Below are 23,324 nucleotides of genomic sequence, written 5' to 3'. Positions count from 1 at the left end.
ATGAATTGGTGAATTTATTTGTCTAGATAGGCATTGGTTTTCTCCTGGAAGGCAGATTTTTGGACAAAGTGCATGAAATAATGGATTTTTATTGTCTTGATGATGGTCGATTTTCCCCTCAAGATTAAAATTTGCAAGTTGGGTGATTTTTAATGCAAATAATTTGTCCAGATAGGGATCGATTTTTTCCCCAAGTGGCTGGACTTAAATGTGATGAAGGTTTTAATGACAAGTGTGCCCCAAATGATTTAATTTTGCCTTGTCACAATCATTTAATAATCAATTGTAATGCATTTAATACCAAATATGTTATCCCAATGCAAATCAATTTTCCACCAAGCTGATATAAAGCGATTTTTTTATCCCACATTGCTTGTGTGGTGAACTTGGAAGGTGAAAACATGAATAAAAACACCCAGCCAACATTAAAATATTATGATATTGCCATTGATTTGACAAGTTGAAGGCTGATTGGAGGTGACATTGCTGGTTGGAGGGTTCGAATTTGTCCAAGTGTGGGAGTTCACCATTTTTGGAGAAGATTTGCAGGTTTTTGAGGGCCACCATTGCTGATTGGGGCGACTTCTATTTGTGGCGCCACCATTATTGGAGAGGCAGCGACTTTGTGTGTGGCTGATCGCCTCACATTTGGGGGCGATTTGAAGTGATTTATTTGAGGCGCCATTGTAGTGAAGGGAGTAATTTTGCCTAAGTGTCATGGGGCGCCATTGTTGAGGAGATTGAAGACATTTGTGTCAAGACACCATTACTGGTATAGTCTGAAACTTCAATTACCAGCATTATTCTCAGACTGATACATCATTCCCAGCCACTTATTTGTGCCCAGGCGTGGCCCATTTGGAGTCTAGAGAGGCAAAACAACTCAAGTATGGAGGTGTGCCATGGCTGTGACCACTTCCAGCCATTAATGTGGAGCTTATTCTGAGTGTTTTCAGACTTTTGAGAGACGTTTTCAGACAATTGGAGGGCGTATTCAAATTTTGTCCTCAGAAAACAAGACTTTGGTTACAACTTTAACATCTGAAATTTGTCATTTTTTGAGTGTATTCAGACCTCCAAACTCAGAATCCAGACCTGAGACATGTTGGAGCAGCCAAGATCATCCATATTCAGACCAACAGAGGGTGCATCCAGACTTCAATATCAAAAGATCAAACTTTAATACACCAATTTCTGAGTGATTTCAAACCTGGGTATACATTTTTGAGCTTCAAATACTTTATTTTCTAAGTATACCAGGTGTCTTCAGACTTATGTTTTATGATCAGACCCCAAATAAGTCTGAAAATCAGGTTTAAAGAGGGGTTTTGAGCCCCATTTTGATTGAAATTCATGAGGTTTTCAGAATTTATGTTCCATATCATTGAAATTTCTGATTTTGAGCCTTTAAATGTAAAAAAATTATTAGAAATCAGAACTTAGGAAATTCTGAAAACAAACTATTAGAGATATTTTTGTCATGATATTGACTTCGAGCTTCGTACAGGTGCCATGTCTAAGGCCGATAGCAGCGAGGAAACGTCAACTGAAAGTTGTCCAAGAGGGCTTGTATCCGGAGTCGCTGATATCATCTCCATGGAAGGTCACGGATACGAACATGGAGTACCTGGACATGAAGCAAATGAGGCAAAGAATGTTCAGATTGAAGAATCATCTTCCTTCAACCGTATCGGCTGATATCATGAAGAGTGGAAGTTACAATGCAGCTAGCTTTCCATCCATCCAATGCAGTGAACTTATAATTGAATGCGCAAAGCATTATGATCCTCAGACTAGAATGATCAGATCACCTAAGAGAGCAGTACTTGCGTACCTAGCTAAAGAATCAATTGGAGAAGTATTTGCAATCCCTAGAAATGCGGACATGCAAGAGATAACTAAGGATGAAGCCTTAGCAACATTTGAAAAGAGAGCGGAAGCATGTATGACAGTTGTGAACAACGAGTGGGTCCTTGAGACAAGACGTCACCACTCCAGATTGCCCAAGAGACTTCTATGTTCAGACTTCAAGGATGAGTACAATGACTTGGTATTTTTGCTCAACCAAGTCATGGGACGCCTCAAGGGTCACTATTTGAGAATTGGATATATTATTTTATTAAGGAGATAACAAAGGGTATATGGTGATCAACTGGGCGAAAATCATAAGTGATAATCTTGATATCCAATTGAGAGGTTTGGAGAAAATGAAGAAATTCAGTATGACCTCCTACCTTGTCTACGTACTTGCCAGATTTGTTGTGTACAAGGGCGAAGTCAGGAATGGGCCAGGATAGTTCAGAGTTTATGAGTGCTATCCACAACTCCATCTGCACAAAATTGAACATTACAAAAGGGTGAACGATGCTTTCACCATGAACATCACAAGACTACTACAAGGCGAGATCCACAAACGTTTGACCAAGGAGGCAACTACACTTATTGAGAAATATGGATCATGGTATATACAGTTTCCTACCTTCACATATCTACGGATTCAAGGATTTTAATCTAAACCATATAAGCTTCCTAGGTACCTGACGGACAGGATGATCTTAGGGGAGGTAGTGAGACAACTTTTGGAGTATGATTTCCTCCAAAAGGAGAAGCATAGAACAGGGTTAACTCTTCCAATTGTACTTGGAAAGACATTGGAGGTATGTCACACCGCAACAACAACTAATTCAGTTATTGAAGAATTGGAGTTCTATCATCTTGGAACCTGTAAGAGCAGTGATCGATTTGATCCATTCAGAATATTGTAACGATCAAGGGAGGAATATTCACACATAGAATCGACATTGAGGACTATTGGGCTAATTTCATGGATGAGCTCGCAGTTAGGAAGAGGAAGTGGTATTGTATGTCAATGAATTTCATGAGGAAGTGTAATCTCTTCTCCATTCCAAATCAGGTTCAGGATGACGATGACCATGTCCATCCGCAATACGCAAATGAGAAGGATGTGCCTATCATGTTACCCAGTTGGACACAGCCCAAATTGGTAGACTTGAATGTATTGATGAGAGAAGTGAATGATTACTCCAGGGAATGGGTGGACAAGTACGTCAATGAGTTGAGAAAGATGAAGGTCACCTTTACCAATGATAAAATGAGAAATGAGGAGCCTTCTCTCAATGATGATGAGAGAACAGTCAACAATATAAGGACACATAATGATGAGGAGAGTTAGGCTCCCAAGAGAAGAAAGGGCATGCCTGAAGAGTTGCAAGCAAAGGGCAAGGAGATTGTTAGCCAGAATTCAAGACAGGAGAAACATAAGTCCAACACTCCTCACTCCACCATGAGCTCCTCATCTATGAAGGAGAAGGATGATGAGTCCAAACGGTATTCCAATACGGAAATCCTACTAGAGACCAATCAGGAGTTACATGCTACAGCACAGTCGACACCACATGATGATGATGAAGAACAGTCAGGATCTCCTACAATTCAATTAGAGGTCAACTTGGGCAACAATGTGGTGGATTTAACTAAGGACAAGGACATGGATGATGATGTTATTTAGCCTTGAGAGGACTTGATCAAGATAAGAGCCTCGAAGACGGGATGAAAATTTCTACTATTCCCGATTGGTTGCTGCAGAGCATGGAGAAGAAGAAAATGATAGAGACACAACCCACAAAGGATATTGATGATTTCCTAGCCAAGGTTGGCAAAGAAAAGGAGCAAGAGAAAGCTAAGGTTCTCTCTAAGATCACTAGAGATAATAAAGATGTGCGAATCGCACAAATGGCCATCTGATGGGTGATAAGGCCAAAGATGATGTCACTCCTATGAATTATCAAGTCACCACAATTGACCTTGGACCTACTACAAAGAAGCAAGAATTTTAGGAGTTGAATGACATGGTCAAGGCAATTGAGGCACGATTGAATAGAACTATTGAGAAGAAGGAAATGCTTGAAAATGAGAATAGGAGACTCAAGGAATATATTGAAGGGATGAATTCCCAAAGGCGTGAGGATCCTACTTTTGTCTCACCTATTGCAATTGAGCATGAATTCCCTTTTGACTATGAGGCAGCAAGGAATACACATCAGGAGGTTGGAAAGTGGATTGAAGATATTTCAAAGCAAGTGGATGATTTTCTAGCTCATTTTGTCCAAGCATTTCACAAATCAATGCTCATATTCAAGATGCAATACTTGGAAGGAGTTTGGGATGATTTCCAACCAGTGCAGGAGAGGACTATACCTCGTCTCAGGGTGTTGAAGTGAATCCCAAAGCCCACATTGATCCAAGAGGGAGTTATTCAAGAAGGGGATGTTTATGATTTTCAGGGACGGTATTGTTCATTGGTCATGCGGAAGTCAGCTTATGATCACACAAAACAGGATTACACAGCAATGGAAGGATCGATCCAAGAGATACAATCCAAGATCCTTACATCCATTGAAGAGTTATTGGGACTGAATGTCCATGCTCCCAACAAATTGAACTTGGAAGAATTGAAAGAAAAGATGAAGTTTATCTACTTCAGTCAATTAGAATCTTTGAAGAAGAATTAGATAGATGATTTGGTTTCTCTCGTGGTTCACATCCACAATTTACAGAAGATTATGCCGGATTGGGAAAGTATCTTTGATACTTGCTCAGATGCCTTGGATGTGATCGATGCACAATAGGAAGCTTTACCCAGTGTCACGATGAACTCAATTCAATCTTAGCCAGATTCGTGGAGCATGCTACTAGAGAGAGGGATGCAAGCTGGAATCTTCTAGAAGACTCTTTGCTTGATGACTAGGCATCATCCTATTGGACCTCTTCTTTTTTATGCAAACCCTAATTAGGGTTATTTTAGGGCAGTGTTGGCAAAATCTTGGACCTTGATTCTAAATGAATCTTGGCCATTCATTTCATTTGAGACTCTATATAAACCCATTTGCCTCTCATTTGTAAGAGAGATTTTTGAGAATTGTCATCTACATGCTACAAGTTTGAATACAAATCACTCAAGTGTGGTGGTTTTGTTTAGATTTTGTATGCATTTGTGGTTCTCATTGCCTCCAAATTTAGAGTAGAATTTATATTAGAATTTGCTTTCAAGTATTTTAGATTGAATTAAAGAAGTGTTATATGCATTCGAATGAAATTCGTATAATCCATACCACTAGCTTCTTGCTGATTGTAAGTTTGCCTTGTGTGGTCAACTGGAATTGAACTGAACTTCACTTCAATTATTGCACATCCATTGGTATGCATTGCCTTGATGGTGTTGATGTTGATGGTGATAATTTGAACATCTACAACCTTACCTTAGATGATTGCACTAAGCAAGTGTTGAATTGTTCTTTGATGGTGAAACCTTGCCTAGTTGAGTTTCATTGAATCATTCACTATGTCTTGCATTCTAGGTTTTAGATTAGAATTTCTAAACCCTCATTCCTTTTGCATTTTATTTGAAAAAACCTTGTTAGAATAGATCAAGCTCAATTGCAAAACCTTTCGAAAACCATTGGCAACCCATGTCCATTCGTGAACAAGTTTGATATTGTTAAGAACATTTGTGTAAGTCCCCAAGTGAAAACAGCAAATCACATCAGCCATTGAGTTACCCACATGTCAAGAACTGACCACAGAAACCTTGGAATCGTCTTAGTTGATCAGATATTTAGCATCTGAGATGATTGTTTTCAAGAGAGGGTAAAATAGTTGGGTATTTTATTCTGTGTTCAATTGTGCATCAACACAAATCAACATGTACATAGAGGAGGATCCCAATGCTGTTTCCCCTGCTTGAAAGCCCTTTAAAACCCTATCATGGCTGATTATAACATTTAAGCAAAACATACAAAGAGCCCTACATTATGGCATGTATATATATATAAGCAATCATATGTTAATATCATTTTCCTAAACTGTATACACATTATTCAGCAATAAGAAATCATTAACAGATTTGTTATGCTATATACAACACAAGAAAACCCATACCAAATCACAAATACAATATCAAACTGCTGTATGCCTGAATTAGTTATCAATGTCAGATCTGATCCCTTCAATTGAATAAATTACTTTGATTGTATGACTTGAAGTATTGGTGAGTCATGATTAAGTGATGGTTGATTAAGTGATTGAAGAGTGATGATGTAATGAATGCTGGTTTCATATATTGGTGAATGATGATTGACTGAATGCTGATTTGATAGTATGACTTGCTGATTGATTGTTTGCTTGATTTGATAATTGATGATTGCTTTTGTGGATCCATGAGTGATGAGTGTGTTAGCATCTTCAAAATTGTGGCCCCTCCATATGTTCCCTAGGATGCTCTTATCATTTAATTAGGTCACCCCGAGGACTTATCTTTATTTGCATAAGCTTTTAAATGCAACGACCCCTCGACCCTTCATTAAGTTTTGATTTTCTCATGTGATTGAAAAATGCACCTAAGTATAAAGCCCCGCAACCCTGCGATGTTGTCAATTGCTCCCTGTGCAATCATGCAGGTATGCGGGTAAATGACAAATCAGATGGTGCCACGCGGCCCTGCTTTGTCGATAAGTGTCTTTTGTGTTGCCACACAGATGTGTGAGAAGGCAAGAGATGAGAGATGTAACTAGCCCGCAATCCCATAGTGTGGAGGCAAGACATTCAATTGAACGTGCGGGTTTGTGGGGAGAAATGGACAGAAAGAGACCGAACAGTTGGATTAACCCCGAATTCCCGTAGGGGTTGTGTTCAATAGGTAAGGCACCTTGCAGGCAAACGGGATCGATAAAGTGGATAAGTATAAAGTGGTCCCTACCGAACAACATGACACGTATGTGGATTACAAGGGAGGGCAAACCTAAGTATCTCGTTGTGTTCGAAGGGTCGCAATGAGTTGTCAGCTCCCGTGTAGTGCCATGTGGACAGAAAAGTGTTGATGAGGACCAATTCGGGTTGTCTGTGTTTGCCTAGTAAGGAGAAAGATTGACAGATGGAATTTAGAATATGGTGCAATTTCCCAACGAAAAAGGTCCCGATAATCAATGCAAGCCAGAATCATTAGCCATGCCATCAAAATTGCAAGAATGTCCTAGTGAATTTGTAAAAGTCCAAAAATGTCGGTGCGAGAAATATTCAAGTTGTTGAGTTGTGTATAGATGTTAGAAAATCAAGGTCATCATGAGCTTCTCACACAATTTACTGATGCAAAAACAGCCGAAAAGACCGACTTGCACAGATCAATGCATTGTGCAAACGAGATTAAATGTGTGAGTTGGACAACTAGTTGTCACCACTTTATGTTTCAAAAAGTATGGTTGATCGCAATAAAGTGGTAGTATAATATATGAGCTATATCACAGAGTTGTGAGAGAAAGAGATGTTCCTAGCGATTAACAGTTTCTGTTGAAAGAAGTTACTTCTTTGTTTACATTGGTCGCAAAGTGACGTGCATGGAGAATACAACGAAGTTTTGGCATTTGGACAAATGGTTAAAAAAGATCGTGTTGCTGAAAAATTGCAGAAGTCTTGAAGAAAAGCAGATGGATATTATACCTTGTAGCCAAAGGGGTATTGAAAATGCTAACGGTTTTCAGGGAGATGTTAAAAATCATGAGTGCAACTACAGGCTTTACCTGTGGTTTACAAATAATTTTGATATCTCTGTCAACCAATTTTTCCTCTCAGAATAATTAAGTTGTGGAGACAACGAAGGGTGGGAGTGTTGAAGATGCGGGTTTGGAGCCATACAATCCTACTTGTTAGAAATTCTCAAAGTTCTCCCCTACCAGGATGAGTAACGAGAATCCCTCATCCTAGTTTTCTCTGCATCAATAACCACCCATGATTGATTGTAGCTTGGCTCACAAGGTGGTTGGTTTTTGTAGAAGCGCTCTAACCTTGGCACCAAAGCTTTCATGTATAACCAGCTAGGTAGTTTCACTTCAAGACAAAATAGAGGCAACCGGTTCTACTGGGTCATATCCTTTGTAAATGGGCTAATTGGCTAAAAAATTTGGACACATGTAAATAGCTAGTAGCTTGTTGCATTCCTTATTGTTATAAAAGAAATACCAAAGCCATGATTAGGGGTTTTGAAAATTTTGGGCAATTAGAAGCAAGGCTATCTAGGGTTGGGTAGTCTCATAATGAAGGAATGTTAGAGTCCTTGTAAATATTTCAATTAGTTAATGGATAGAATGCAAGATGTTTGCAAGGACTGTCTCCAGTTGTATTCCTAAATTTCATATGAAATAGAATATCAAGGATATTTTGTTTCGTCTTGGCAATGTATTTGTCAATGTGTGGCTTTGTATGCATGTATTCTTTAAGGATTTAAATTCTATTTACATGTTACAGTGAAATTGAGAATGTTGAAAATAATAGCTAACTCGAATACCTGATTATTGCATTCTAAATACAAATGTATTCTCTCTTATGTAAATCGAATTTTGAGTTGGACCCAAACATGTAACGTGGAGGAAATTAATTGTAACTTTGGGCTGGACCCAAACTTGTAACGTGGAGACACTTAATTGTAGCTTTGGGCTGGACCCAAACTTGTAACGTTAAAGGCAATAAATAAAATAAATCAATAAACTAAATGCAAGCCGACTTGAGGGTTGGCGCCAAAGATGGGATATAAATATAACAGCAAATGAAGTCATTACAAAAATAATCATCTCATGCAAATGATATCTGCTCTCCTAGCAGCGATCTTTCCTTCACTCATGTGAACTTGTATAAGGCTATTGTGCGAACTCTTCAAGGTTGATTGTGTGTGGCGAAGTTGTCAAAGGTCTTCATGTGAACTCGATAAGGGAGAAAAGATGATAAATGTGATCGTGGCCAAGAAAATGATGATCCCTCTCAACCTATAGCTAGTGGGAACACACCATTTTGCCAAGGGAAAACCTCAAGACATGTGACCAATGATGTTGGAGTTATGAGGATGACATAAGATACCATCTTCTTGTAATTGTTATTCAATTCTCAATTCAAAATGCAAGTTATATTGTAGGTTATCTTTACTTTTGTCTATGTATTATCTATTTAATATGATAAATCTGATTATCTTCTTTTATATTGCAGGTGAGAGGAGCATTTATTGATTTCGATGTCCTTCTCACAAATGCCAATTGATATGTATATGCAAGCAGGGAGGATCAAGCAATGCTTTGACCGGTCATGTCTTTTAGACATGACCGATCAAGACATTACTTGATCGCACCCTTTGACTCATCGTTACAATTACCAATCGGTGTTTACTTAATTAACAGCCCGATACCAATCGGTGTATACTTAACTTGCTACCCGATACCAATCGGTTTATACTTAACTTGCTACCCGATACCAATCGGTTTATACTTAACTTGCTACCCGATACCAATCGGTGTACACTTAACTAATCATCCGATACCAATCGGTGTATGCTTAATTTGCCACCCGCTAACAATCGGTGTATACTAGTTAATCCCGATAACCGTTATTGTTCACTGTTTAATATATCAACCGATATAAATCAGAATACATTGGTTAGCCCGATAATAATCAGTGATCACAGTTATAATGTAAACCAAATTTAATCGGTATTCTATGCTATGATATGATTATCGATAGTTTAAGCATTGATCGAACTAAGTAGATTGAACATATACAAATGAAGAATGATCATCAAATGAAGGAACAATAGCTTGAAGTTTTTCATCATAGTTTATCGATAGGATAAATGATTGAATGAGAGACTTCATTTATCTCTCATTTTATCTCTCATTCAATCATTTATCTTACCGAAGCTATAATGCATTAACACTCCCTCTTAGCTAGGTAAGATAAATGAAAACAATATATCAAGCATCACAATTCAAATGATGGTCAGTATTCTTTACACAATCTGACTCTTTAGAAAATCATATCACCTAATCACATGATATGAAGTATCACCTAAACACATGATACAAATGTTCATCACATCAATCTTGTGATGACAGGATATCACCTAAGCATGTGATATCAGTATTGCCTAAACATGTAATACTTAAGGATAAACATATAAGAATGATTAAATTCTCATCTTATCCAAGTTGTGGTATGTGCACTAACATCTTATACAAATGTTTTACCACAACACAATCATGGCACATCCATGACATACCAGAGATCCAACATGATAACTGGTTTGGACATCATAAGATCGTCACCTTATAATGTCTACATACAAGTGTTCATTATCTTGAGAGATCGTCACCTCTTAGATATGAACCCATGGGATAAAATCCATAATGTCCTATCATGACAAAGAAGTTTACACATTAAACATCTTATTGATATGTAAATACAGATTACAAAGCAACTTACCTTTCTATCATACCTAAACCTTTTCTGAAGTGATCAACCTTCACTCTGGAAAGAGGTTTGGTCAGAATATCTGCAGTTTGATCTCCTATACAAACATATTCTAATTGGATCACATTCTTGTCTACCATATCTCACACATAGTGGTATGAAATCTCAATATGCTTGGATCTGTCATGGAACACTGGATTTACTAAAAGTTTTATGCAGCTCTGATTGTCACAATGTATGATAGTTGGTTTCATAGGCTCTCCAAACAATACCACAAGCAACTTCCTAAGCCATACTGCCTCTCGAGCAGCCATGGAAGTTGCAATGTATTCGGCTTCGGTGGAACTCTGAGCCATAGAAAACTGCTTTCTGCTGATCCAGGATATCATGGCTGAGCCTAAACTGAAGCAACACCCTGAAGTGCTTTTCCTATCAGTCACACTTCCAGCCCAATCTAAGTCTGTAAATCCGTGTAGGTCTAGATCAACTTTCTCATATTTGAGACCAAGGTTTAGAGTACCTTGTAAGTATCTCATAATGTGTTTTACTGCAATTAGGTGGATCTCCTTAGGCTCACACATAAACTGACTCAATGCATTAACTGCATAACATATATTTGGTCTTGTATTTACAAGATACATCAGAGACCCAATCATTTGCCTATATAGAGTAGGATCTGATGTTTGTGATTCTGTTGCTGCTTCCTTAAGTTTATGAAGGTTTGTTTCCATTGGAGAGGTCATGGGTCTGCAGTTTAGCATTCCAAATCTCTTCAAAATGTCCAAGGTATATTTACCCTGGTTTAGTATAATGCCATCAGTATTCTACCATACTTCCAACCCTAGGAAGTAATGAAGGAGTCCCAAGTCCTTCATATCAAATTCTTTAGCAAGGTCTTTCTTACACTGATCTATGAGGTGGTCTTTTCCTGTGATTAACAAATCATCAAAATATAAAATTAATATTAGCATATCACCTTTGTTTTGCTTATAGTAGAGATTAGGATCTGCATCATTCTTGGAGAAGCCTAATTTTGAGAGATAGGTATCAATTCTTTCATACCAGGCCCTGGGAGCCTGTTTAAGCCCATAGAAAGCTTTCTTGAGTCTACACACATGTGACTCTGCATCATGAATCTCAAACCCTTCAGGTTGCTCTAGGTATACCTCTTCTGAGATCTCTCCATTAAGGAATGTTGTCTTAACATCCATTTGATGAACTTTCCATCCCTTTGATGCTGCAATGGCTAAGACTACTCTTACTGAAATGTATTTGGCTACAGGTGCAAATGTTTCCTCATAATCAATTCCTTCCTTTTGAGAAAACCCTCTGGCTACAAATCTAGCTTTATGTTTCTCAATGCTGCCATCTGCAGCGTGCTTGATTTTGAAGAGCCATTTTGAGGTGACAACAGATTTGCCAGTCGGCCTAGGAACAATTTCCCAAACATCATTTTTCATAATGGATTGGTATTCTTCAATCATAGCATTCTTCCATACTTGATGTTTAAGTGCATCTGATACATTAGTAGGTTCTACTCTTGAGAGATTATTCAGGAGAGCAACGTAGTTGGTCAGTTTGTTAGGTCTTTTGCTTTCTCTAAAAGTCCCTGAAGGGGCAGCATACTTCTGAGCTTCTTCTACAATTTTGGTGGCCCATAGTGGTCTTTTCTTGAAATTTTCTCTAGGTGGGTTTTGAGTTTCATTTTCATTTTCCTCAAGACTCTCCCTCTGAAGCTCAGGAGCAAGGTCTTCATCTATGCTAGGGGTAGGGATATAGACTTCAAGTTCTAGTGAGCTTTGGGCTCTTTTGAAGGCTAAGTCTTCTTCAAAGATCACATCCCTACTTAGTTCAATATTCTTTTGACTGGGTATATAAATCCTGTAGGCCTTGGAGTTTTCACTATATCCTACAAGGATTCCCCTTTTTCCAGAAGGCTCTAATTTTAATCTTTTCTCCTTAGGTACATGAATATAGATAGGGCATCCAAATATCCTAAGGTGGCTGATATTTGGTTTTGATTTAGTAAAGACTTCCTCAGGGGTTTTATCTTCAAGATGGGAGTGAGGACATCTGTTTTGAATATATACAGCAATGCTAGTTGCTTCTGCCCAAAGATTGACATTTAGATTCTGATCAAGAATCATAGCTTTGGCAGCTTCTACGATTGTCCTATTTTTCCTCTCAGCTACCCCATTTTGTTGAGGATTATAAGGTATTGTTAACTCCCTCTTAATCCCTGAATTTTTACAAAAGTCTTTAAATAATTTTGATGTGTATTCCCCCCCATTATCAGTTCTTAGGGTTTTAATTTTATTTCCTGAGTAGTTCTCTGTTAGTGATTTGAATTCTTTAAACCTATTGAGGATCTCTTCTGATTCTTTACACTTCAGAAAGTAGATCCAAGTTTTCCTAGAGTAGTCATCAACAAATATTACATAATACAAAAATCCCCCTAAAGAAGGTACGGGCATGGGTCCACATACATCAAAATGAACTAACTCTAGAATTTTACTTGTTTTCCTAGTACTATTTTGAAAAGCACCCTTAGTATTTTTACCTAGGGCACATCCTTTGCATGCCCCTGAATGATATTGCTTTAACTTAGGTAGGCCTATGACAAGGTTTCCCATTGATGACAAAGCTCTAAAATTCAGGTGGCCTAGTCCTCTATGCCAGACTTCATTAGCATTTGTAGTTTCATGGATTAGGACTAAGTTGGGCTCTGTGCACAGCTCATACAAGTAGCCTTGTCTTTGACCAATAGTTTTAGCTTTCTTGATGGATGAATTCTTTGGCCAAGCCAACACTCTGTTGTCCATGAAGGTCACTCCATATCCATTATCCTCCAGTGCTGATATGGAGACTAAGTTTCTCTTGATGCCTGGGACATATAGTACTCCTTTAAGTTGTAATGATACACCTGACTTTAGTTTGATGGTGCAGGTTCCAACTCCTCTGACTGGATGTGTGGAGTCATCTCCGATAGTCACTTCCTCATCATTCTCCTCTATCATGGAGTCTAGAACTTCTCTGAAACCTGTAATGAGTCTGGATGAGCCATTGTCGATCACCCAGGAGTTAACTTTGTTTGATGCTTGGTTTGTAAGTGCTGAATAGAGTACATACTTCTCGGGGTCTTCTTCCCTTTTAGATTTTCCTGTTTTGGCAAATGTGGCTTGTTGTTTGGCTCTTTCTGGACATTTGGCAACATAGTGCCCAAATTTGTCACATCTGTAACATTGAATCTGTGAAAGGTCCTTCTTGAAGGTGTTCTTGCCATGACGACCTTTTCTCTTCCTAAATTGTTTCTGCTTGCTTTTATTGTTTGAGTTTGTATTTAGAACTTGGAGATCTTCATCTATATTCTTTTGCTTGATCCCTTTCTTATTTAACCTTGATTCTTCTTGGAGACAGTCTGCCTTTAGCCTATCAAATTTTGGAAATTCATCCCTTGCACTAATGCCTTGGACGAATGTTTCCCATATACTAGGCAACCCATCTAGAGCAATGAGTGTTAATTCTTTGCTTTGGATCTCATATCCAAGAGTTGCTAGTTCATCCCTTAGGGCTGATATTCGCATGAAGTAGGCATTGACTGATTCTCCTTTGATCATGGCTATGTGATTTATTTCTCTTTTTAAAGCCAAGGTTCTACTAGCATTGGATATCTCAAATGCATCTTCAAGTGCTTTGAACATGTTGTAGGCTGTTTCATGTTTCCTTATGATGGGCATAATATTATTTCTCACCCCATCAACTATGATTTTGATGGCCTTTTCATTTCCCTCTCTCCAAGTTGTTTTGTCAGGTTCAGTCTCAGGTTCTGCAGTTTCAATTTTTACAAATGATTCGACTTTATTTTCTTTTAGAATCATTTGAATTCTGAACTTCCATGCTGAGAAGTCATCACCTCCTCCGAGTCTATCTTCAAATCTGATAGCGCTAGCCATTAGAAGAATTGTGATGTTGAATATATGCTTGTTTTGAATTTTCCACAAAATTGAACAGCCTCAGGTTCAATTTAACTATAGCTCTGATACCATGTAATTGTTATTCAATTCTCAATTCAAAATGCAGGTTATATTCTAGGTTATCTTTACTTTTATCTATGTATTATCTATTTAATATGATAAATCTGATTATCTTCTTTTATATTGCAGGTGAGAGGAGCATTTATTGATTTCGATGTCCTTCTCACAAATGCCGATTGATATGTATATGCAAGCAGGGAGGATCAAGCAATGCCTTGACCGGTCATGTCTTTTAGACATGATCGATCAAGACATTACTTGATCACACCCTTTGACTCATTGTTACAATTACCAATCGGTGTTTACTTAATTAACAACTTGATACCAATCGGTGTATACTTAACTTGCTACCCGATACCAATCGGTTTATACTTAACTTGCTACCCGATACCAATCAATGTATACTTAACTTGCTACCCGATACCAATCAGTGTACACTTAAGTAATCATCCGATACCAATCGGTGTATGCTTAATTTGCCACCCGATAACAATCGGTGTATCCTAGTTAATCCCGATAACCATTATTGTTCACTGTTTAATATATCAACCGATATAAATCGGAATACATTGGTTAGCCCGATAATAATCGGTGATCACAGTTATAATGTAAACCGAATTAATCGGTATTCTATGCTATGATATAATTATCGATAGTTTAAGCATTGATCGAACTAAGTAGATTGAACATATACAAATGAAGAATGATCATCAAATGAAGGAACAATAGCTTGAAGTTTTTCATCATAGTTTATCGATAGGCTAAATGATTGAATGAGAGACTTCATTTATCTCTCATTCAATCATTTATCTTACCGAAGCTATAATGCATTAACACTTCCACCTATAAGAAATGCTATGTATAGAAAACAAGCTTTGATATAAGTGGCATAACAGAGCAGGTCTAGGATACGTGGATGTACTACCTAAAGATGTCCCTCCTAGTAGCTCTAGTGATGGTCTCCTTCAAAGGAAGGAGATGAGTAGAAAAATCCAAGGAATACATGAAACAAGGGAGCCTATCAATAGAGACGTCAATAGAAAGGAGCAAGTTAGTCTCAAAGTATCAAGTTATCAAAAATGATGTCGCCTAATAGAGCCCAATTGAGAAACCCACTTAGAGGAACAAAGAGATAAGTATGGATACTTGTCACAAACCCCCATGTATCTAAGTTTGTGGATGTAAGAAGTAAGCTGGAAGATAGCATCAAGATACGATTGCTGAGTAGCAAACTTAGCCTAGACAATGCTCTTAGGAACAATTCCCTTGCAATAGATCATGCACTACAATATGAGAGTTTAGACCCACTCAATATGAACCAAGTCAATGGATCCCATGCTTGACCCCAAACCTCAAATCCATATAAAATTATAGGCTTGATGATGGTGACAAAAAAGATGCATCTTAGAAGGGATATATTGGAAGTAGATCTAGAAACACTAATTCTCCAAAACAGAGAGAGGCATTACACTTGCAAACATGTGGATGAGAGACAAGCTTCATGCTAAAGAAGGGACTAGAAAATTGGACCCCCAAGTATAAGTCAAAGAAATTTCCAAAGCTGCCCCCTTGTTAAAGAACTCAAATCTGGAAAGAGAATGTTTGGAGATGTTGAAAATCGTGAGGTTGACCACAAGCTAGCAAAGTTCACAAAACTGAGCAAACACACCCAATTACTATTGTAAGCTCTCAGCAAAATGAGAGAGGAGAACATAATCTGCAAAAAGTAGAATGGCTATAACTATAACCACCTCACGTAGAATGTAACAATCATCCATGTGAGTATGTTGCCCAAAAAAACTCCTCCAACTCATCAATGTAAATGTTAAAGAGGGTCAAGAATACCCTTGTTTAACCTTAATGGTACTCCTCACAAAGTCAGAAAGACCATGACATGAACAAAACTGCCCAATAACTGTGTCATAGAGCCTCCAAGCTGCGGTAATGAAAGAATCGGCAATGTTGGTAAAAATCATTAATAGAAAAAATTCTAGCCTTGGAAACAGTCGATTCTGAGATGGATGTTTTCAATGAAAAAGTAATAAATTCTTATGCAGAAAATTACTGACTTAATTTTACCAAAAAAATCAACAAAGGCATCAGTTCCTTTTGACAAGCTTTATATATTAGAAAAACAAACCTTCCTTGCTTGTTCCTCCTTCTGCCTTGCTACTTTGATTTTCTCCGTTGATAATTCTATCTTCTTCCGTAGATGCTCAAGAGCTGATATAATGTGACATAAAAATAGAACTTGATAATGTAAACATTTTCAGATGTTGACCGTATTTTTAATCAGCAAAATCTTGAAAATTGTAACCAAAAAATCAGCCAAATGACTTCAGAAATAGCCCACTTATCAACTGATGATACAGATCATTTATTTGTGTGATGAATTACAAAAAATGAAGCCAAACCATACCTGCCTTCTTTGGGCCTGCTGTGAGCTTTAACTCCAAAGTAAGTTTTTCAAACTCACGCTCAACATCCCGAATTTTAGAGTAATTTTCTTGGATATATCTGTATAAGGCATGGTCAATTATAAAAGGCATACTTACAGGTATTTGGAATGAATTTGTATCCCTCTAACAATCTTCAAACTTAAAAAGAAAGTAAACTGAACCTTCACAAACAATGACAAAAAATTAATTCAAGTGTTTTCTGTAACGCCTACATTAAAAGGGGAACAATGGACTATGGAGTAAGTGAGATGGGTAAACTGAAAAGTAATGAAGCTTTTATGTTATCATTGTGTCAATTTGGGATAACATTTGACCAGTTCTGCTTTACTGAGGATAAGAAAAGAGGAAGTGCAAGTGTCCAAAGAATAAGTGCCTAAAAGAATGCAAAGCAAAGATCTAGCCAGGACAAACATGTCACATCTTATTTTTTCATGTTTATCTGTTCGTTTCTCATAGAGTGAAATGCAAACCTATTTCTATCAATTTTGGGGAAAAAAACTAATGATGCCCCCATTTAACCATCATCTGCACAATAGCATCAAAAACATATAGAAATAACCAATTGGCTAATATAAAGGGAAAAACATAAAACATTGAAGTATGCTTTCTTTTCAATCACAGTTCATGAATATCTAAAATATTTGTATTTGAGCAACTTTTTGAAGTGTGTTGTTTCATGTGAGTTTTCTAAAATCATATGTATAGTATGTAGGTTCACCAAATATTTGGTTTCATCTGAAGGACCCATCATCAGGGTTAAAAGTGGAGCCTGTACTTGATTTATTTAAACGTTGTATTTCAGGGGTGTTTGATTTATCTTACAATGATCAAGACTGTCGTAAATATCTCAATGTCATACATCCCACAGTTGATATCAAAATTGATTGATTTTTCTGCTACAAAAACACATACATACTTGTTATGCAGCAAAGTAAAACAGAAAGAAATAACTACCATGGTAAACAATGAGAAAACAGAGAAACAACCAATTACATCAAATAAAGGTGAAAAATAAAACCTGGGATATACATTTTGTCGGAATCACTGCTGCCGTTACACAAAAAGCTCGAGCTATCAATGAACGGGAGAGCGGCCAGAGACAAGGATCTACGGGAGGCGGGAGGAAGCACATGTCGGAAATCCCGAAGAAGGTGCTGACCAAGTCAACAATCTCCCCCTCAGCACCGACTGAGGGTTCCGCACTGACGGAATGAAGGAGGCCTCCTGGGATTCGAACTTGTAATCCAACGCTCTGATACCAATTGTCGGAATCACCGCTGCCGTTATGCCAAAAGCTCGAGCTATCAACGAACGGGAGAGCGGCCAGAGAAAAGGATCCACAGGAGGCGAGGGGAAGCACATGTTGCGAATCCCGAAGGAGGTGCTGACCAAGTCAACACTTTTTCATCACATTTCTTACATTTATCTAAAATATTTGCTTTTGACTCTTTGAGCAACTTTCACAGTGTGCTGTTTCATGTGAATCTTCTGGAATCATCCATGTAGTAAGTAAGTTTACAAACAATTCAAGTTCATCTAGAGGACACATCATCAAGGTTGAGAAAAAATCCTTTGCTTGATTTATCTAAAAGTTGTAATTCTGATGGCATTGGATGCATCTTACAATGATCAAGAGTCAAGACTGTGTGCCCTAAATACTCAATGTCATATATCCCACAGTTAATATCAAACTGATCGTTTTTTCTGCCAAGCTAACACATATGTACTTGTTACACAGCAAAGAAAAACAGCAATAAATAACTACCATGATGTAATGGCCCCACTTTGAAACAGGATTTAATAATAAATGATAATGACAATTATAATACAAAAGAATAAAAATAAAATTTAATTTAAATATAAAAGAATATAATTAAATATAATTAAAAGTTAATTAAGTTAATGAATGGTCAAAAGACATGAAATGAAAAGTTGTGACTCCCTCAAACATGAGATATAAAAGGGAGAAAAGAACCACATTTGAGAGGGGGAGGAGAGAAAAAGGAAAAAGGAAGGGAGCATTTAAATCAAAGAAAGATTACTGGAAGAAAGGAAAGGAATGGGAAGTAGATAAGGAAGTGGCTGCATTCTTTCAAAAGGGTGCTAATTGTGAAAGGTTGTGTCTCTTGCCAAAAGGCATACATGATGAAGAGGTGCGGCCTCTCCCTCACATTGGGAGATATAAATGGAAGAAGGTTGTAATGTCCCCCTTCTGGGATTTACAATAACTCAGTCCTGAGACAACAATTTCAACCTTGGTTCACTTAATAACCTTCCCTGGGATTGTTGTGTCCAAGGTCTGTTTTATCTCTGCATGGAATCCTTCTTCACAAGTCTGATAATATATTCGTAATGATGCTCAGATTCTAAATAAATCTGCTAAAGCCTGAACATGAAATGTTCAGAACTTTTCAAATGTATCTGATATAAATTCTTTTCTCAGCATATACTTTCTCCTTCTGAATTATTTTCTTCAGCAATTACATATCAAACTTGGTGTATTCCTTCGATCTGTCTTTCTTTTTAAACTCCACACACAACACCCTAATTTCTAAAATAATTTCCTTTCTCCGTGTGAGACCTCTGATAAATCTGCTTTAAATGTATTCACACCACACGTACCACATTCTTCGCATTATTATTCATACCACATCTGCATACTCCACACTCTAATATATATATATATAGTTTTTACTTCTATACACCACACATATTTCTCACACTGCTTCACCCAGATATTTTCTGTCTGAATTATATTCTCCGAATTACTGTCCCTCTATCTCACAACTGATCAATCTTCTTCTTATATCTCCTTTTCTTGAAGAGACGTTTTCCTTTACCAAATAGTCACAACTTTTCAACCAATTCACAACACTTCTTCATATCAGTTAATAATTTACTTATCTTAACATATTGCATCCCTCATTATTTCAAATTCTTGTTAATAATTAAATCGTACCATTCTAGCAATAATTACGTCTTCCTTTAATGCTTACTCTTTTTAAACTGAAACATGATGTACTTCAAACGCACCCTTCTGACTATCGCACATCTTCATATCAAAACATTCATTTGGTTTAATCTATGCCTTGAGATGAGACGAGGATTAATTGCTATTTCTTTTTAAAAATCGCTGCCATGTTCTTTGTATTTGACTTTGATTAATTTGCACCTCCTCAAGATTAATCATTATCTTTCGAACGATCATTTATTTAGTTACTGAACAAGATATGAATCGGTGCTTGTTTTGATTTTTCTGTTTAATACTGAACCTTAGACTTTGTCTTGACTTTATTAAATTGTCCTTGTAATTATCGCTGCTCTATAAGAAAACATGGTTATTGCAATTTAGTAAAAATTGCTGCCTTGTCAGTCTCTTACGTAGGACTACGTATTGTCTTTTATTGAGGACTCTAACATTAAGAGGTGGGCCCCATAAATTTGTCTTTTAGGGGGAATAAGGAATTACGCCAAAAAGAATTAAAGAGTTATTCATTAACATTTGTAAAGAAATAATTAATATCTGTCATTAATATTATTATTGGTTATTGAATTAATAATTAATATTATTATTTGATAACTATGAAAATTAATATTAATATTTAATAAATATATAATTTATATTAAATCTTGTTTATTTTTTTATTTTTTTTTGATAAGTGCTATCAAGAGTGGGGATAGCGCCCTCTATTAAGCTTTTTTTTTAAATATATACAAACAGAAATGCCACCCGCGTAGTTACAATACGGGTGTATGAACATAGGCTGAATGCTTTAAAATCTTCCTATGGAAAGACAGCACCAGTATCGGGTAGGCGGAAATAACAGTAGCAGAGGCCATATACATCTATTACGAGACAGTGATAACCTAGAAACAGGTAAAACCATGTCCGTATTGGACTTTGACGCAAATGAAAGAATATTAATCACCCCCTCGGATTGCCTGGAATATGAGGGCCGCATATTCACCCAGACTGATGACAGTCGCAGTGGAATTGTCTATTAAATCTTGTTTATTATTATTATTAAGATTTTATTTAGTTCATTCTATTTATTTATTTGGTTATATATATATATTTTTATATTTTAATTGTATTATTATTTATTATTAAATTCTATTTTAGAGAGGCATCATCATGTTTTGATTGTTTAGATGGGGACATCACAAAGGTTCATTTGAGGAAGGGATCCAAAGGAGATCAGTTTGGAGAATAATATATTATTCTCAAAAGTAGCAATGAAAAGTGGTGACTCAATTCTCATGAAAGATTTGAAGATCATTATACCAGACTTAAGAGCAGATATATAGCAGACTTGTGAGCAGAATATAAGGATTATGGCAGTAATCAAACCAGAATTACATCTGCATCAGAAAATGCAATCATATCTACCACAACGTGATCTGATATAATCTATTAGATTACTTTAGAAATATGCTTGAATCTGAATATCCATACACTTGTCGATCATGTGGAAGGAAGGACGGGAGTGCAAGGAAGGGGAACGGTGAAACATTCCTCACTAGGTATGGCGCCTCATAAATGTAATGTCCCCTTTTAAATAGCCTAAAATAATTAAAATGGTCATCAATTCCTAAATGTTAAGTGACCACTTTTATGTCAATGGGCCACTTTATTATTTCTCAGGCTAAAGTAATAAATTAAAAGAAAGGGAAATATGAAGAGAGAGGGAAGCTGAAAGGGTGGAATTGAAGAGTTACCTAGAAGGTTATAAAAGAGCATTGAGAGGCTTATTGAAGTATGTTGAGTTTTATTCTTTCTTTGCTTCTAACCCTTGTGGTTCCAAAGTTTGGATTTGATCCAACTCGTTCTCTTGAAGACGCAAACCCTCTTGGGAAGATCAGCTTCAATGATGAAACTATCCACCCTAGCTCATGTGGGCGGGGTCGCACAGATTTTGCAACTGAATTTAATGTATGGAATTTTGGAAATTTGACTTCAGACCTGCAGTCAACAGGAGTGCAACCAATTCAAGCTGAGTTTGGCGTAAGTTTTTCTGCGCTGGTTAAATCTGCAAAGTATTAATGAATACTCATTGAATATTGGTGAAGCTGGTCATTTTGTAATATTGCAATATCATTTCTAAGGTTGCAATAAAAGGTCAGATCTTCATAATGATTTTGGATGTATTTGGTTTGTCAATAACTCTACAATAGCATTTCTGTTTTTAATATTTGCACTTGTAAATCATTGCTATACCACCTGGAACATAGCAATACTAAAGATTATGTATGATCAGAAATAAATGGTTCAAGTGTGAAAAATTGGATTGCATTTTGGGATAGCATATTACAGTAAAGATGGTTGAGGACCATTGGTTAAGGACTACAAGGCCACCTCATGATGACAGTTAAGGACCATCTATTAAGGACCACATGAGGTCAAGGAGGATAAGGTCTTGGCCTTGGGCCTAGGATTGAGGTTTAAGGGCACCCTATTGCAGCTCCCCTACTATCTCCACATTGATCAATTGTTGAAGTGAATCAATCATAAGAGGTGAGAGGATTACAAGTAGGGGAGCAGTGTTGGGGTCATCTTCTAGGTATGCCACCTCATGGTATATGACCAGGGAATCCCATGGGGCCAAATATTACGGAGAAGTAATTGGTAAAAACTTAATTGTGTTTACAGAATGATCAATAGATCATTATAAATAATACAAAGGATCAATGTTTCTAAAAGAAAAAATCGATGATGAATGAGAAAATAGAAACTTCTAATATGTACAAAATTACATCATATTGACCATTAAACAATAATAAAGAATATTATTCTAATACCCTCCCTTAATGGTCAATCTATCAACAACACCAAGATGCCCCCTAAATTTAGCAAACTTATCTGGGCTGAGATACTTGGTGAGAATGTCTACAGTCTGATCCGCAGTTGGAACATACTGCAACTAAACTGAACCGTCTTCAACAAGCTTCCGAATAAAATGACAATGAGTTTCCACGTGCTTGGTTCTTTCATGGAAGACGGGATTCTTGGAAAGTTTGAGAACTCCCTAATTATCACAGAACAAGGGAGTCGGACCTGCTTGCGATATTTGCATATCTGCAAGCATCCGACGAAGCCAAACTGCCTCATAAGCTGCCTTAACTGCTTCTCGGTACTCTTCTTCTGTCGAGGAGAGAGCCACTGCTTGCCGCTTTTTACTAGTCCATGTGACTGCACCAGATCCCAAATTGAAGACATACCCAAATATTGATTTCCTTTCATCAACCGAACCTACCAAATCTGAATCTGTGAAACCATTGAGTCTAGGATCGTGACTCCTAGTGTAAAGAAGTCCATAATCTTCAGTGCCCTTCACATAACGCAGCACACGCTTTGCTGCTACCCAATGATCAACCTTGGGGGCTTTCATGAAGCGTGAAATGTAGCGCACTACAAAACTAAGATCAGGTCTAGTGGTAGTGAGACAGATGAGACTATCCACTAGTTGTCTGAATGTTGTTTCATCTACAGGAGGAGAATCAGACTGAGCTGGCAAGTTTAGTCCTGTCT

The 23,324-nt window shown here is 37.2% G+C and overlaps 1 protein-coding gene across 1 annotated transcript in view; it reads right to left on the bottom strand.

Moving 5' to 3' along the window:
* LOC131046697 (uncharacterized) overlaps positions 1-23,324 on the bottom strand; it is a 69,598-nt gene that overhangs the window by 9,363 nt on the left and 36,911 nt on the right. The window contains exons 3-4 of the mRNA XM_057980478.1: positions 16,756-16,853; positions 16,477-16,559 (exon numbers count right to left, since the gene is read on the bottom strand). Of these exons, the coding sequence (XP_057836461.1) occupies positions 16,477-16,559; positions 16,756-16,853 (181 nt within the window). The remainder of the gene's footprint in view (positions 1-16,476; positions 16,560-16,755; positions 16,854-23,324) is intronic.

This window comes from Cryptomeria japonica, chromosome 7 (assembly GCF_030272615.1).
Source record: "Cryptomeria japonica chromosome 7, Sugi_1.0, whole genome shotgun sequence".
In the NCBI taxonomy this organism is placed as follows: domain Eukaryota; kingdom Viridiplantae; phylum Streptophyta; class Pinopsida; order Cupressales; family Cupressaceae; genus Cryptomeria; species Cryptomeria japonica.
This window is presented reverse-complemented; position numbering and strand designations above follow the sequence as displayed.